This window comes from Gekko japonicus, unplaced genomic scaffold (genome assembly GCF_001447785.1).
Source record: "Gekko japonicus isolate JY-2015 unplaced genomic scaffold, Gekko_japonicus_V1.1 scaffold1403, whole genome shotgun sequence".
Taxonomy (NCBI): Eukaryota; Metazoa; Chordata; class Lepidosauria; order Squamata; family Gekkonidae; genus Gekko; species Gekko japonicus.
The window spans coordinates 100,987-118,492 of NW_015174317.1; the positions used below are offsets into that span (position 1 = coordinate 100,987).

The 17,506-nt window shown below is 41.8% G+C and overlaps 1 protein-coding gene across 1 annotated transcript in view; it reads right to left on the reverse strand.

Moving 5' to 3' along the window:
- BRCA2 (breast cancer 2) overlaps positions 1 to 15,246 on the reverse strand; it is a 40,687-nt gene extending 25,441 nt beyond the window's left edge. The window contains exons 1-10 of the mRNA XM_015424196.1: positions 15,123 to 15,246; positions 11,754 to 11,855; positions 7,489 to 7,737; positions 4,783 to 4,876; positions 4,480 to 4,529; positions 4,338 to 4,378; positions 4,137 to 4,248; positions 3,913 to 3,968; positions 2,640 to 2,745; positions 1,021 to 2,130 (exon numbers count right to left, since the gene is read on the reverse strand). Coding sequence (XP_015279682.1) covers positions 1,021 to 2,130; positions 2,640 to 2,745; positions 3,913 to 3,968; positions 4,137 to 4,248; positions 4,338 to 4,378; positions 4,480 to 4,529; positions 4,783 to 4,876; positions 7,489 to 7,737; positions 11,754 to 11,855; positions 15,123 to 15,246 — 2,044 coding nt within the window. The remainder of the gene's footprint in view (positions 1 to 1,020; positions 2,131 to 2,639; positions 2,746 to 3,912; positions 3,969 to 4,136; positions 4,249 to 4,337; positions 4,379 to 4,479; positions 4,530 to 4,782; positions 4,877 to 7,488; positions 7,738 to 11,753; positions 11,856 to 15,122) is intronic.
- Positions 15,247 to 17,506: the final 2,260 nt, after the last annotated feature.

The following is a 17,506-nucleotide window of genomic DNA, read 5'->3' on the forward strand; positions in this document are numbered from 1 at the left end:
AACCATTAAGTATAGAAAGGTTATTTTGAATACAGAGGTCTATCAGCCTGTGACCATCCTGATTAACAACTGAGTCTCTAGACTGCCTAGGCAAAAGGAAAGGGAAAGGGGTTTGGTCTTCCCCATCCCAATGGAGAATATTACTAAGGTGTTTCTTATTACAACCGAGTCTAGCATTAAAATCCCCCACTGCCAAAAAAAGCGGCCTCAGGGTATTTGTTAAAAAAAACACTAAAATAATCTTTCAAAGAATTCCATTGGGATTTAAAGGAATTATTATCACGCCAAGGGGGCATATAGGAGGAGGAGGAGGAGGAGATTGGATTTATACCCCGCCCTTCACTACCCAAAGGTGTCTCAGAGCGGCTTACAAACTCCTTTCCCTTCCCCTCCCCACAACAGACACCCTGTGAGGTGGGGTGGAGCTGAGAGAGCTCTCTGAGAGAACTGCTCTTTTTCAAGGACAGCTGTGCCAGAGCTTGTGACTGACCCAAGGTCACATCAGCAGGTGCAAGTGGAGGAGTGGGGAATCAAACCCGGTTCTCCCAGATTAGAGTCTGTGCACTTAACCACTACACCAAACTGGCTCTCTATTAGATACATAGATATTAAAAATATAGACATTAACTATAAGCTGCTTTATAATGTGCTCATTTAATCAAAAGTGTTTCTATTTTTCCTGCAATGTCTAAAATTTTAATGTCTGTTCTACCCGTGATCCCTCCCTTTTTCCTTCCTCTCTTATATACTTCCTTCCTTCAGTGTATCTCATAGTGCCTCTTCCCTACTTTCTCTAGATCCTTTTCATCTACCACTTACTAGCACTTGTGAAGCATGTGATGAGAAAACCCTAACTTCACAACACACAATTAACTTCTAAAGACAGAATAAATTACAGCAAGGCCTCTTTGGTGCTGTAAACATGAATGCCTAGTTCATACCAAAGATTTGACAAGCACAGAAAACTGTTTTAGAATTTGGCTTTCATAAATCAACATATGAAGAAATCTAAGAGCATACCTTTATTCCCAGTGGCTGCTCCAGAAACTTCAGTGTTGGACGATTTTAATTCTGCACCAGATGGCACAAGATAAGATCCACCTGTCTGTGTAGTTCCTTCTTCCTGATACACTGAAGTATCTTTTAGTGAATAAACAAATTTTTGGGGTCGCCTTTTAAAACTGGAAAGTGAACTCGTTGTTGCCAAGCCGGACTTTTTAAGTCCTCTACCATCACCAGCAGCTGCTGTTAGAATACTGTCTCCAGGAGAGCCAGGGGAAGTCTTAGAATTGTCTTTAGAGTATTTATGATGGCAACTGCTATGAGCTTCCAAGAATTCTGTAAAAGTTGTGTTTTCCGTTAAGAAGGAAAGATTTTCTGAGTCATTTATGACAGAAGCTTGCTTAGTCTCACAACCTTTCACTAGGGTTGGGCTGTTAATAGTTTCAACAGGCACTGGAGAATTTTTGGAACCTGCTGTTTTTTCTGGAGAATTAGCATTCAATAATTTGTGGACATTTATTAGACTTGATGTGTTCAATATGCATGATTCTAAAGAACTAGTACGAGCACACTCTTTGGAAGTAGATGGTATGTGGTCTTCAGAATTTTTCTTGATATATATATTAGAAGGTGAGCCACTATAACATGAAGACACTTTTTCCAGCTGTGTTATTTCAAGACCAGACAAGTCCAATTGAGACCATGCAGAGAATACAGAAGATGGCATTTCTTCTTCTACACATATGTTAATTTGATCAGCACAGTGGTTTTGTGTTCTGTTACCTGGAATAATCATTCTGTGCAGATTATACATTGAGGAATTTAATTCTGTTTCATATTTTTCTATATTGACATCTTTAGAGTCCCCTTTCGCTGCATTATTTTCTTTAAGATCATTATGCTTTGCTTTATCAGAGTAATTCTTACTCCATATGTCTGTTTTCATTTCTCTTTGGAAAGTGTTGCCGCTTGTAAAGCATACAGAAAAACTCCCCTCAATTCCTCCTGTAGTGTCAGTTTCTTCATGCATTTCTTCATCTTCCAAATTATTTGGTGGCTTCTGGTTTACACTTGACTTATTGGGAAGTTTGTCTATTCCAAAGCAGCCATCTAATAATTTTCCAAAATCTGTAAATAATTACAAAATCATCAAAATTAAATTTTATTTGCTACACAACTGATTAGTTGATTGGCTGTTCATACATAGCAAAAAAATCAATCAAGTATTTAATTCATTAATGGATTAGACAGATAATTATGCTAACTACAAAAACTACTGTGGTGGGGGAAATGATTAAACTAATGATCTTTTCATATTTATAGAAATTAGCCTTATATACAATTTTAGATTATTAGCTGTTTTTGGAAACATCAGTATTCATAGTCTATACTAGGGACTTTTAAATAATGTAAATGAAGAAATACAGAAGCATTTTAGTTCAAGACAGACAAACAGGTTGAGCAAGTATGACACATCTGAAATTCTATGAAGATATTTTTGGCAAGAGACTAACTGAATTGTCGTACAAGGAATTGTAATAAGCGCATGTAAGTTCAGATCATCTTATACAATCATCGTGATTTACTATTCAATTAAATATAAAACACTAAATATGGCTATAAATGGCAGTGCTCACTTTGGTTCTTGCTGTCATCTTCTGAACACAAGTCTTCTATTCCTGCTGTAGATAGTATGTTCTTACCAGGACTTCTCCCATACTTGGATAAAAGACTTTGCATGATCTGAAAACCAAAAAGGGATAATTATACAAATTACTTATGAGTTAAGGGCACTGATTCTCACTGACCCTTCCTCCCATTCATGTGTTTTGTTTTAATTGCTTTGTTTTTATTCTTGTTTTAATGTTTTTACTGTTTACTGTCTTGGGTCCCCTAATTCAAACGGAAAGGTGGCTTAAAAATGTTTAAAACAGGTAAACAGATAAAATTAAGACAAACTGGTTGCTATCTTGAACCCTTTCAAGCCAAGGCTTCGGTTTGGGCTATAAGAGTTACAAACATATTTAACACATAAGTAGATTTTGGGCAAAAATTTCCCATGAAATAACATTTGATCATACAGTTCCAAGAGCAAAAGTGGAAGACAACCGCTGGAAAACTGGATTCTGGAAGATACTGTTCGACAACCTTTTACTTAAGGCTTATGTAAGCCATTTATATTTGGTGCTACAAGTTTACAAGGCAGCTTATAAAAGATAAGACACATAACACAATTCATAAAAAGGAATTCTAAGAAAATGAAAAGTTAAGAAGTCATAGCAATAAAAAGGAATTCTAAGAAAATGAAAAGAAGTCATAGCAAAAAAATCACAGTATTAAGCTGTAAACAGCAGAAGCAGAAAAATCATTAGATACTAAAAACATTACAGATTAAGAACCATCAACCAGTGCCATAAGAAACTAGGTGAAATTACCCAGAACCAGCCTCCAGAGCAAATGAGAATGAATGCTGCCTAGTGGTCAGTGCTGGACTAGAATCTTGAGGGCCCACTGAATTCAATGGGTTTACACTGGAGTAACTTTGCATAGGAACACATGGTTAATTGGCAACTTAGATTCCCCCTTCCCACTGCAGACCCCCTTCATGTCATCCCTCAGCATTTCCTGTCTCCAGGAGCAGCTTTTAATGGGGATCAGTGAGCTACAGTGGGAGGGGGGAGGCAGAAATGTTCCACCCTGCTGAGGGAAATTTTGGTCTGGATCAATCCACTAACTCTCAGCATAACCTACCTCACTGGTCAGTAGCTGTGAGGACAAATTGGGAGTAAGGAAGAACAATGTTGTAAGCTCCTTTGGGTCTCCGCTGGGGAGAAGAATGGAGTATAAACACCTAAATAAATAAATCAAAAATCGCCTGCTGTGCCCGTTTAATTCTTTAAAGCTACTCACCAAAGCAAGTCTTTCATTGTGTTCCTTTTTTCCAGAAGCTGCCTTATCTCCAGTAGCTAAAATTCCAACAACATAAACCATTTGTAATCAAGTTGCAAGTTGTATTATTTATATATATTAGTTGTATTACAATTTATATTTTTTAATACTCAGTTCCCCAGCACAGTATTTCATATCAGATATAATTTTTTAAATTCTGGCATAATCACATTGTTATCGTTTACCTATTACTACTGTTGGGGAAAGTGTAGGGGGTGTAGCCAATGAACTTGACCAAGACATTTCAGGATCCGCTTCTGCTCCCAAGCTTTCAGAAATGCATTTTGGTGTCTGAGCCTAAAACATATCAGAGTAACAGTTTTTAAGCATAAAAATCTAAAATAGTTTTACTCAAACAGCTGAAATATTTGAGGGGGGGAAATTACCTGAAAAATTTTTGGCGTAGAAAGCAAACTTCCATTTAACACTGAAAAATATCAAAAGTCAGACAGTAAGTTTTCTGTCCTCTCTTAGGAATAACATATAAAACTTTCAATACAGCATACAATGAAAGACAACACTGCATACCAGATTTATATCCTAGAGGTGTTCCACATATATTTCTTAAAACAGCTGGGCTGACATAAAAATAAAGGGAAAAAAACTGTTACTAATGAAATACAGTAAAATGACTCTCTCACTATCACAATGCTGCAATTGATCATTAGATCTTATATTAGTAACTACAAACAGAATGAGTCAGGACTGTTGTCTGCCATGGGCTCTGTAGGGATATGGGCACAGGACACAGCACTGGCTGTGATGGTGCAAATGATGCAGACTAATGAGATCAGGGTGCCAGAACACTAAAAACAGGCAATTACTGTGTACCTTGAAATGAGACGGTTGTTTGAAGGAGGACTGATTACTTCATTTGATTGATCCAATTTTGTCCTTGTTGCAGGGGCTTCATTAACAGATCTGCCTGCAATAAAGATATATAATAATTCAAACAAATTTCTGAAATGCCTGCAACCATCAATGTTAAAGTTAAAAAAACAGTTCAACACTACATGTATGAATTTCAACATTTGCTTTTATATAGATCTAAGTTTGTTTGTTTATTTAATTTATACTCCACCTTTCTTTCCACTAGGGGACCCAAAGCAGCTCACATCGTTCTTCCCTCCTCCATTTCATTCTCACAGTAACCCTGTGAGGTAGGTCAGGCTGACAATGTGCGAGTGGCCCAAGGCCACCCAGTGAACTTCCGTGGCTGAGTGGGAATCTGAACTTGGGACTCCTAGATTCTAGTCCAGCACTCTAACTGCTACACCACACTGAGAGTTAAATAAGTCATGATGATCAAAAAGATAATGTACATGAAGCACTATGAATTCTCTAAATATTACAGACAGGGCTATGTATTAGCTTAACAAACACCACCCAATTTCATAACTAAATTGAAATCTGAACCATTGACTTCCAGCTCATATCCTAAAACATGCACTTACTCACTTTATTAAACATATTATTTCAGGAAAACACAAAAGAAACTCAGGTGGTGCTGGCTGGGAAAGCTGAGGTCTTGAGGGACATTGTGCTTCCCACATTTCATGGCATCCAACTAACACTCACTAACACAGTTAAGACCTAGGGCAGTGGTCCCCAACCTCATTGAGCCTGCAGGAACCTTTGGAATTCTGACACAGAATGACGGGCACAACCACAAGACAGCTGCCATCGGCGGTGGAGCTTGCCATACAATGGCTTGTGCAGCTTACCTTCAGTCACACAGTGAAGGACCGGCTTGTGCTGTGGTGGCAATTGCTGCCAAAGCAACTTTTTAAAAAATCTACAGTCAATCAAATCTCTAAATGGCTGATCAGAAGCTTTGCTGTGCAAAAGTCCTACCTGGTCCCAACTACTTTCTTAAAACACTTGGTATGTGCTAGGAAAGGGGGGCTTCAAAGCAGCCACAACCACTGCACTGGGGACCCCTTACCTAGAAGTTATATTGTTAAATATTTAAAAAGGTTTCCAGATAAGTCCTGGAGGGCTGGCAAGGTTATGCTTTGGGCACAGTACATCTGGGGTTTAGGCTCAGAATTATTACTGGAGAAGCAAGTTAATGCTGCTGCAAAACATGTTTTCTTCCATCTTCATTTAGCCCAGAAGATGGCTCCCTACCTTGAGTTGGCCCATCCAGCCACATGGCTTCAATGCCAAGGTAACCTCAAGGCTAGACAATTGCAATCGTGCACTCTACATGGGTCTGGAACTTTGGTTGGTACAGAATGCCGCAGCTGGGTTGCTGTTGGGAGCTAGGAGGAGCATGCACATCACACCCATTTTGCAGACACTCCATTGGTTACTGGTCAGCAGGCCCATAGTTATAGTGAGGTCTCTCAGGGCCCGGCCCCCAACTTACCACCAAGGTCCCCTGACTTCTCATCCATCCCAGGCCCCCCAACTCCTAGGGGCAGCAGTAGGGGAAGGAACTGCAGCAGCAGGTGGGCAACAGAGACAGCCTCACCAGGCGGGCTCGCTGCTCTCCTGCCCTGGCAGCCCGCCATTCAACTGCGGCTGGAGGATGAGAAGCAGCCGCCAGGGGCAGGAATGGAGAGAGGAACTGCGGCAGTGGCAGGCGGGCAACGAAGGCAGCCTCCTTAGGCGGGCTCACCACTTTCCTGCCCTGGCAGCCTTGGCTCCCCTGCCAAAAGGATGCCTGGCTGGTTGCAGGGAAGGGTGGGAGTGAGGTTGCTCGCTTGGGAGCGGTGCGGAGCAATGTTCCTCTAATCTGTGGAGTCATGTGAGCAAAATTTCTACTTTGTGAGCTACTGGCATTAAAGTTGTGAGCGAGCCATTTGGCTACTGCATTAAATTGGTTTGCTCTGTAGCCATCCTTCCTGAGCTAAAACAAAAATGTGTGAGCTGGAGGCTAAAAAACTGTGAGGTAGCTCACACTAACTCAGCTTAGAGGGAACAGTGGTGCGGAGTGTCCCCCAACTTATTTAAAGGCCCCTGAATTTAAAAAGCCTGGCTATGGGCCTGCTGATCAGTTACTGGGTTTAACTCAAGGTACTGGTCATCACATACAAAGCCCTTCATGGCTCATACACATGCATTCTCTGTTGTGGCTCCCACTCATGGAATGGCTTGCCTGAGATCAGGAAGACCCCCTCATATTTAAGATTTTGCAGAATGCTTAAAAATGAAATGTTTAGGATGGCTCTATACAAGGGAATTAAACTATGTGCAGTTTATAACCTGGTAGATGACCACACTATGGGTTGAATCCAAAGCAATGCCAGTAGAACTGTGCTCACACAATAGGGCTTTTCCACCTCTCCTGCATTCCATGGATTTACCCCCACTGAAACCCCTTGTTCCTTAGGTTTGGAGATCCCTGACAAACTGTAAGGGATTTGGTGTGGATGTTGTAGATCAATGGGGTAAGCTGAAGAAATTGCAGATTCTCCCTCTGTTTGGAGAAGATATCTATTTCAAAGATGATTTATGTTTTCTTTAACATATCTCATTGCAATATAATCTTAAGACTCTGTACTTTGAAATGTTATGTGCAAAACTTCTCACCAGCTTCCATTGTGCTCTGATCCATTTCTTTCACTGGAGAAACAAACAGTGGCAAGATTTGACTCTGTTCTTTTAAAATCAGTGGTGTTGAAGCTAACTGACTGTTTGTAAACAGCTTCTTCTTTGGCATCTTAAAAGCGTGTTCATCCAGGCTAGCTTTATATTCAGCATCTTCTGATATTTTGCAGTCATAAGGTGGAACTTCTGAACTCAGCTCTTCCAACCAGTTGAGACTTATTGGCCCTAAGTCTAATAAAAGGGATATATTCAGGATTTTCCAAGGTAGAAAGCAACATCTTTAAGCCCCATATTTTCAAAATTAATGAACTGCTTTTATTTTATTTATTTAGTTTGTACCCCGCCCTCCCCGCAAAGCAGGCTCAGGGCGGCTCACACTGATTAATACATAAATAACAATTATTTTCACATTTAACAGACATACATATGTACATGCACGCACGCACACGCAAGCCTGAGTTGTGCACACTGATAAGTGCTGGTGATGTTTCATTGATTGCTTAAGATGGCATCCTGAAGGTGGCATCCCGAAAGTGTCTACAAGATCTAAACAATTTTTTTGGTCAGTGCTCTTCCTAATGCGAGTGGCGGCACAGGCTGGATGTCAAAGCCAAGGGCCAGGGCTCTATAGTTAAAATTATTGGTGGTAATAGTGGCCAAAAGGCAGGCCAAAACAAGCCTACACTATTACATTATCTTAAGGCTTTTGGAACTCTATGTCCTAGATCAGGGTCCCCAATACTTTTCAGCCTGTGGGCACCTTTGGAATTCTGGCACAGGGTGGTGGGTGCAACCACAAAACGGCTGCTCCAGGAAGTACAACCAGCAACAAAGGAAGCCTCAATGCAGGGGAGAAGAAGGGTAATTAAAAAAAAAACCTGGCAAAGAGTGAGAGAGAATAAAACCAACATTGTGATAGCAGCTCCTGCGGAAACAGTGTTGTTTTAATCTGCACAGCCAAATCAGAAGTCCTGGTGGGTAAAAGCTCCATCTAGCTCCACCCAGTTCTTAAAATCACTTCGTGGGCAACATGATGCCCACAGGCACCGCTCTGGGGACCTCTGGCTTAGATTCTAACAAGAGAAAACATACAGCATGGAAAAGACAATCAGGCAATTTGGAGATGAACTGGGAAAGTAGCTAAACTCCAGCTCAGGAGGTAGAATGAAGATTAGATCACATATTATAAGTCTCTGTTCCTCATTTGGTAGGCTGACTTATTGGCCTCCTGTCAGTTAACACTGCCATGTCTCTGGAATGTATGGGGGGAGATCCTCCTTCCTCAACCTGGTACACTAAGGATGTCTCCTGTCTGGGTTGTTATCTGTTTATGCCTTTCTGACCTTGCGGTTCCAGCTGCTCCTGACCTGCTGGGAACAAATGGCTCCTATTTCACCCGCTCACTTTCCTCCCACGTGTGCACAATGCACAATGCTTACTGGCTTTTGCTTGTAATGGGGGGTGCTTTGAAACTACTATAACTTTGGGTGTCCTACTGCTTTGGGCCATTCCTCACAAAAACGTTCACGTGTCATAGTTATGACCTACCAATAAACAGAATACTTCTTATGAAGTGCTGTGTGGTGTGATCTGACACCTCCAGGCTCACCATTTTCACATTTAACAGACATACATATGTGCATGCCCATGCACGCACGCACAAGCCTGAGTTGTGCACACTGATCCTATTTACTTAAAAACTTCCTGGAATTAGATACATAACTATTAATAAGCCCTCTTATTCAGTGGTGCCGTCAAGTCACAGCCAACTTATGGCAACCCCATAGGGTTTTCAAGGCAAACAATTAAGCAGGGATGGTTTGCCATTACCAAGGAAGACTTTGCAGAGGAAGGCAGTCTCCCAGCCAAGTATCGACCCTACTTAGCTTCTGAGATTTGATGAGATTGGGCTGTGGTATACCATTTCACATACCAAATATTGTCTTTAAGGGTTTCTAATTTCATCTACCCAGCCAATTCAGATACTGCAAATGGCAAATGTATTTATATTTGATGTACTGAGGTCACTAAATGGAATACAATCTTTAAAGTTAGATCAAGGTGGGTAGCTGTGTTGGTCTGAAGCAACAGAACAAAGTTAGAGTCCAATGGCACCTTTAAGACCAACGAAAGTTTTATTCAGGGTGTGAGCTTTCGTGTGTATGCACACACTTGATGAAGTGTGTGTACACACGAAAGCTCACACCTTGAATAAAACTTTTTTGGTCTTAAAGGTGCCCATTGGGCTCTAACTTTAGTCTTTCAAGTGATATGACAAAAGGCTAGGAATAAAGGTCACTGGCTTCAAACAACTGGGAAATAAACACTTTCTAAAGAGCCCTTTTCATATTAGTCAAAAGCATGTATACAGGCTAATACAAAAAGTTTTCCAGGAACTTTGGAAAATAATGAAGTTGTAGAAGATAACCTCATTGGCATTTAAAAAGTGCATTATAATATCAAATGGGGCCATAATGAGATGCCACAGATCTTACTGACTGTTAAAAGTATTTGGATGACTTTTCAGAGTTACTTAAAAATCATAGAATTACAGACTGAGATAAGCATTAATGTCCTTTGAAGAATTATTTAATAATCATGCTACTGAGTAGGAAGTTGTTCTAGGTTAAATTCTCCTACAAAATTCCCTTATAAAACAACCCATGCAAGCTTGCATCAAATACCTTTAAGAGTTAAGATTGTATATTGTAGTAGTGTATGGGCAACACTAGCATTTATCTCAGTGTGCCCAAGTAATTCATTTAGGGAACCTAGCAGTTCGAAAACAAGAAATTGCAATCCATACTTACACTACTCTCTCTGAGACAATCTCAGATGTCTGGGAGGCTATTAATAATAGGTACCACTAAAGTGGGAAGGTAACAGCATTCCGTGCACCTTGGTGTTTAGTCATGCCGGCCACATGACCACGGAAACATCTTCGGACAGCGCTGTCTCTTCGGCTTTGAAACGGAGATGAGCACCGCAACCCTAGAGTCGGATTCGACTGGCTTTCGAGCAAGGGAACCTTTACCTTTACTTTAATAAACAGCTCATTTGTCAACTTTTTAATAACGCCTTTATGACATGCATAGGAAGCTACCTTATACTGAATCAGACCATTGGTCCCTCAAGGTTCATCAGACCATTGCTCAGAATGGCAGAAACTCTCCAGAATTTCAGGAGGAGCTCTTTTACATCACCTACTGCCTGGTCCTTTTAACTAGAGATGCCAGTGTTTGACCTGGGGATCTTTTGTATGACAAGCAGAGGCTCTTCCACTGAGCCACAACCCCATTCCACTACTGGCAATACTGATCTTGAAATGAAGTTTCATATTCAGTTCCTGGCATCTCCACAGGGCTGGAAAAGACCTCTGTGTAAGATCTCAGGAGATCCTCTGCAAGTCTGCGTAGCCAATACCAGGCTAGCTAGACCAATGGCCTTACTCACATGCATCAATATTACCTAGTCCTATCCACAAACCAATTAAACTCATGTTGGAATTTAAAACACTTTTGCTCTGAAATTACTATTTATTCTTCACATAGTATCATCAATGTGCTTGGCATTTTCCGGAGTAGCTTACATGTGCAAGGACACTAGCATGAACTACAAATGACAATGGGACTGCTACTGCAAGTTACTCTGTAGCCACAATCTCTGAAAATTACTCTGTTAAGTTCACTGATGGCACTACATGAAGAACTGTACAAATAACAAAGACTCCATGACCTGGGCTGCAAAGCAATCCATACTTACACCACTCTCTCTGAGACAATCTCAGATGTCTGTGAGGCTATTAATAATTGTTGTGTATAAATAATTGCCTTTGTGCAACTCTAGTTTGATCTCATTGTTACTTGTCCTTAGAGAAATCTATTTAGTCGTAATTTCCTTGCAGATGTAAACAAACATGACCTGCAGCACAAATAATGCTGTAGGTCTTAAACGACCAACTGAAACATACAGAAAATTTAAAATGCCAACATCCAAACTTCCTGCTATATACTTTGATGACTTTGTTTCATTAGTACTTTTGCACAAGTATCTGTCAGTTCAACATGCTTACACAAATTTTAGAAAAGATACTACTAAGAACAACAGTGCTAAAAAATAAAATGTGCATAAAGGAAAGAAATTGCTTTCAAATATGTCTTTAATCAAGTACACAATTTATGTATGATGGCTACAGAAGGGAGTCACTTGCAGTGTCCATAACTAAGTTTTACAAATTCAAGTGGTACCTGATTCACTGCATCGTGTTTTGAACATTTCGAAGAAAGACGATCTCCCCTTAGATATGGGAACATTCTTATCCATAGCATCACTGGTATTGTTAAGCAAACCTGGAAAATGATGTTACAATGCACTCAGACTTAGCCTTCTTATAGTATTTTATTTGATAAGAAATAAAAACTTTCTTTTCCTCTTCTAAATACAAACTATTTTTGTCCTCTCTCACCACCACTCTGAACCATGGTCTTAGCCTTCTTATAGTATTTTATTTGATAAGAAATAAAAACTTTCTTTTCCTCTTCTAAATACAAACTATTTTTCTCCTCTCTCACCACCACTCTGAACCGTGGTTTGTCACGTGTGCACCCATATTAGTTATGATAAACCATATGCCACACATTCTCCTAACATACAACACCAGATTAAGGAACAAACAGTGTACAAAAGTGAGTTATAGATGGTGATACTAAATAATACTTATCTGGAAATCATTCCAAAGAATAATAGTGTTTATTCTTAGTGTTTATGTATCACACTTCAGTTTTTCACAGCACCTTATATACATTATGAAAGTAGCTCTCACAACAACCCTGCTAAGAATGCTAATATTCCCATTATGCAAATGTGGGAGCTGTTAGAACACTGGCTTGCCTTAAAGCCATTTAGCGAATTTATGGCTGACAAGACATTTGCACTGACCCAGTTCTAAAACAACTTCAACAGAATTTGCTTAGGTGGTTTACCAAAAGTGCAAAGAATTGTTAGCATGATAAATGATGCACTTTAAACTAGAGCAATACCATAAAAGGTGGTAAATCAAATTGATGCAGGATGCCATGCTAGCATAACTGGTAAACTGGAGCTATTGCATCAGCAGCATCTAACAGGATCCCTAAAATACATAAATAGAAAAGGAAAACCAAAACAAACAAGGGACTGGGACACTTTCCCTCTTGAGAAAAGATTCAAACGTTCAGGCTATTTTAGTTTTTAAATAAAGAAACCGTTATTCTAAAAATAAGAGAACACAAGTTGGATTCATAGATATATTTTTCTCATAAGAGTTCAAGGCCAACCAACAAAAGTGATGGGGTACTGGGGATGCTACAGTTGAGGAAATGATTAAGCTGATCCCAATCAGCAACAGGGCTCACACATCGCTGATCGTCACCTCTTCCCTATGGCAGACTGTTTTTGGAGACTTCTGCTGAAAAAGTCTTATCTTTCCCCTCTATGTAGGAAGAAACCCATGCTTTCTTCCAGTCCATCTCTGACTGTACTACGTGGCCTATCTCCCTAGACACATTTTCCATAGTGCCTGGCATGAGAGCAGAAAGGTAGTAGGTTTGCAGTGTCTTGAGATACACTTTATGTTACAGAAAACAAAGATCAGAACAGTGCCAAGTGGCTATGCACCTTGGAATGAATCACATTTAACAGCCAGTGGGTATAATGATTAGAGTTTTAGACTGTCTCTTGGGGAGATCAAGGTTCTAAAGCACTGATCATAATAAAAACTCAGTGGGAGGACAGTCATTTTCTCTCAACTTAACCTGTTCTCAGGGTAAAATGATGTACATAGTCACATGCGTCATGGAGGAAGGGTAGGATGAAAGTATTTTAAATGAATAAAATAAAACTGGTTTTCAATTTAGAAAACCAACAGAATCTTTCTCCATTTGTTTTCTCTGCAGGCTAACAGGATGTAGCCGCTGGTGCCACTGAACAGTACTCCCATTTCATGAGGACCCACCACAACACAGTGCTGCATCATCCAGCTCCTTTTTTGTTACAAGAAGCACACTGGAAGGAGAGAGAAAGAAACTGACTTCAGTCCACTGCAGTGGTACATTACAGTTAGCCCCCTCTGGCAATGGTATAAAAGCATGATTAAAGGCTCTGGTGTGCTGCCCCTATTCCCACTCAGTCCCACATGCAATCCTAGTGACCATCACCATATCCTGTGCAACGATTTTCATAAACTGATTTTACACATTCTATACATAATTAATCAGTCCTGAATTTCTCTCTGTCCATTTTCTCCACATTCATGGAAAGTTGTATAACCCTCAGTCACCCCCCTCCACTAATGTTGCCTTATTTGAAGTTTTTCTTTAGCCTTTCCTCATGGAGGTGGCTCAGACCCTCAACTATTTCTTTATTTGCTTCATTTGGTTACTGCTTTTCTCCCCAATGGGGACTCATCCAAAGCAGCTTACATCGTTCTCCTCGCCTCCATTTTTATCCTCACAACAACCCAGTGAGGTAGTTCAGGCTGAGAGTATATGACTAGCCCAAGGTCACCCAGCAAGCTTCCACGGGCAGAAGTTGGGATTAGAACCTGGTTCTCCCAGATCGTAGTCTAATGCTCCAACCACTACACCACACTTTGGTAGCCCTTTCATCTTCATTTTGAAAAATCTGTGCACACATGCACATCACCCCACTACCCTCCCCTTTCCCAAATGCATCTCTGTTCTGGGTCTTAGGTTTCCACTCCATACAATCATGTACGTTTTTTCTAAACCTTTCAACCGCCTCGGAGCTGCTCCCTGAAGGGGCTGGTTAACAGTCCAAAACACACGGGACGAACCAAGCTGAAAGGCTGGCTCTCCCCCAGCCTGATCTCATATTTAGGTTGAAAATTCTAGACACGCTTATTTATGGACAACAACGGGGGGGGGGATATGTAACTAACAAGAACCACAACGGCAAAACAACAACAAAATTTAGCTAAAAGACCCAGACTGACCAGCCTCCGTGTTGCCTCAGGAACTGAATCGTCTTCTCAAAATACAAATCGCGGCGCCAAATCTCGCACACGCCTGCGCACTTATAACAAAAACGAAGGTTTCACTTCAGCTTCGTCCCGAGGATAACTTCCGAGCGCTGCGGTCTATCCCAGGCGTTCAATAATGTGGTCTCTGCCTGGGACACAAATGGAAAGAGGTCAGAGAAAAGTTTGTGAAGAAAGGAGGCGGGCAACTACTTCCCGCCAGGAAATCTTCAGATACGCAGATAATTGTTATGATTCACTTTGAGGATCATGGGACATGTAGTTCTCTCTTTCGCTCTCAGCACTAGACTCATCTAGTGGCACCTCTAGGACCAACAGTTTTATTCAAGGAAAGCTTATACCTTGAATAAAACTTTGTTAGTCTTAAAGATGCCACTGGACTCAAACTTTGTTCTGCTGTTTCTGACCAACAGGGCTACCCACCTGGATCTCTGAGTGTGAGCCAGTGCTAGCAGGTGATTTTTATGTAACACACTTTTTAAAAAATCTGAGCAGAGGCAACAAAAACTATAATTCCTGAACGGTTATATCGCATTAAACTTGGATACAGCTTGCATCATATAGCTGTTTACAAAGTTACCACATTTTTGACTACCTCCAGCAGTATCCAAGATGCAGCAGCCTTTTTCATTCCCATGTTGTAATATACTGTTGTGTCCAATCTGGACAGAGGCAACAGATACAAAATCATCTTCCAACTCCATAGTTCTTTTGATGATAAACCATATGCTTCCAGATAGACAGGACAACTTCTTCAATTTTCTCAGAGAGGTTAATACACATTTACCCCCTCAACTGGTACAGAATGCACCAGCCAGCAAGTTAGTGGGGGGCAGAGGCCCATTGCTGTGATGCCAGCCTCCTGGTGGGGTCTGGAGATCTCCTGCTTTTACAACTGATCTCCAGCTGAAAAAGATCAGCTCCCCTGGAGAAAATGCCATAGGGTGTCCCCTATGGCATTGTACCATGCTGAGGCCCCTCCCCAAACCCCACCCTCTCCAGGATCCACCCCCAAGGTCTCTAGGTATCTTCCAATCCCAGAGGTCATTTCGGGGGGGGATTGCAGGGGAACACAGTTCCCCGGGGTGAGGTACGGGGGGTGGGGCACATGACAAAGCCCCGCCCCCTGCTTCCGGCCGCCCCGCTTCCGGCCCTCATTCAGCCAGGAGGAGGCAGGAGAAGAGGGAGGGTAAGATGCTTCCTCCCTGCCTCTCCCCACCCCTGCCTGCCTGGGGCCAGGGAGGGCCTTCGCAGGGCTTCCTTGCACTCTCGCCGGCCTTGCGGGTCCACCGCCAGGCCCCTCATGGGGCTCAGCAGTGGAGCTGCAAGGCCGGTGGCGGTGGCCGGGACCGTTGGGGGCGGGGTGTGTGGCCTTATGACACACTTCCGGTGATGTCAGGGTGTGTGGCCTTATGACACACTTCCGGTGATGTCAGGGGGTGTGGCATATGCTAATGAGTTATGCTAATGAGTTCCCCTAGCTCTTTTTCTACGAAATGACCCCTATCCAATCCAGACCTTGCTATCCTAATAAGACCTGTCTTGTACCAACAGTGTAGTTTTGGACACAATGTGCCCTGATGACTTTTAAAGCTCAAAATGACTTGGGTCCAACATGCCTGAGGGGTCGCCTCCTTTATATGCTTACCTGCTTTCTGAGGTCAGGCAGAAAGGCCTTAATGCTGGAATCTACCATGGCAGAGGTGTACCTGGTGGTTGTGAGCCTTCTCAGTAATTGCCTCAGATCTTTGGAACTCCCTTCCCCATGAGTTACATCTGCCCCACATATATTGTGAGCAGTTTAAACACACAGACACAGAGAGAGAGAGAGCGCAAAGTCAGCCAGATCCTTCTACAAACCTGAAAAGGGTCCCCAGTTTGTAAAAAAACAAACAAACCTGAAATCCTAGACATATATTTAACTTTAAAAAAAGTTTTGAAAAACCTGATATGATCAAAAGAGTCCCTGTAGCTTTAATGAATGGGATTCCCTCAGCAGCTGTTGCTAGGTAGCCACAGTATTCCAGGCTTGGCCTATCCAGTAAAGGCAGGGCCCATTCCAGGCCTATTTTGATCTTTGAGAGAGGACTCATCAGGGCCTCTGGGACTAGTTGAGAGAGCAAAACACGTTGCGAGGAAAAAACTCTGAAACAATAGGGACAATCAAGTGACAAAAATGACAGTGTGGAAGTGCAGTGTCAGACACACTAAATAATCCACTTTCAATGCACTTTCCAACTGGATTTTGCCAGTTCACACAGTAAAAATCCAGTTAGAAAGTGCACTGAAAGTGGATTATTCAGCATGTGTGACTGCAGCCTATGATAGCCTGTGTGGTGTAGCAGTTAGAATTTCAGAGTAGGGTCTGAGAGACCCAGGTTCAAGTCCCCATCTTGATGTGCAAGTTCACTGGGTGATTTTGGATCAGTCACATACTTTCAGCCTAACCTACCTCACTGGGCTGTTGTGTGGATAAAAAGGAGGAGAGGAGAATAATGTAAGCTGCTTTGGTCCCCACTGTGGAGAAAGGTGGGGTATAAATGAAGCAAATAAAGAATAAATGTAGCTGAAGATGGGAAACAAATAAAAGGTAGGTTGGTGAATAGCTGAGGAGGAGAGAATGAGGCAGGGAAAGGGCGGAGGATATGGGGGTTGCCGGCAGGAGCAAAAGAGGAAATAGTGCATAGAGAGGGAAATAAGGTGCTACCCCACAAGTCCATAAAGGTTCCATACCACAAACATAAAAGAAGCCGTGTTGGATCAGACCAGTGACCCATCCAGTCCAACACTTTGTGTCAGTGGCCAAAAACCAGGTGCCATCAGGTCCACCAGTTGGGCCAAAACTCAGAAGCCTTCCCACTGTTCCCCCACACACACCAAAAATACAGAGCATCCCTGTCCCACCTATACCTTGTGGCTAATAGCCATTGATAGACCTCTGCTCCATATGTTTATCTAACCCCC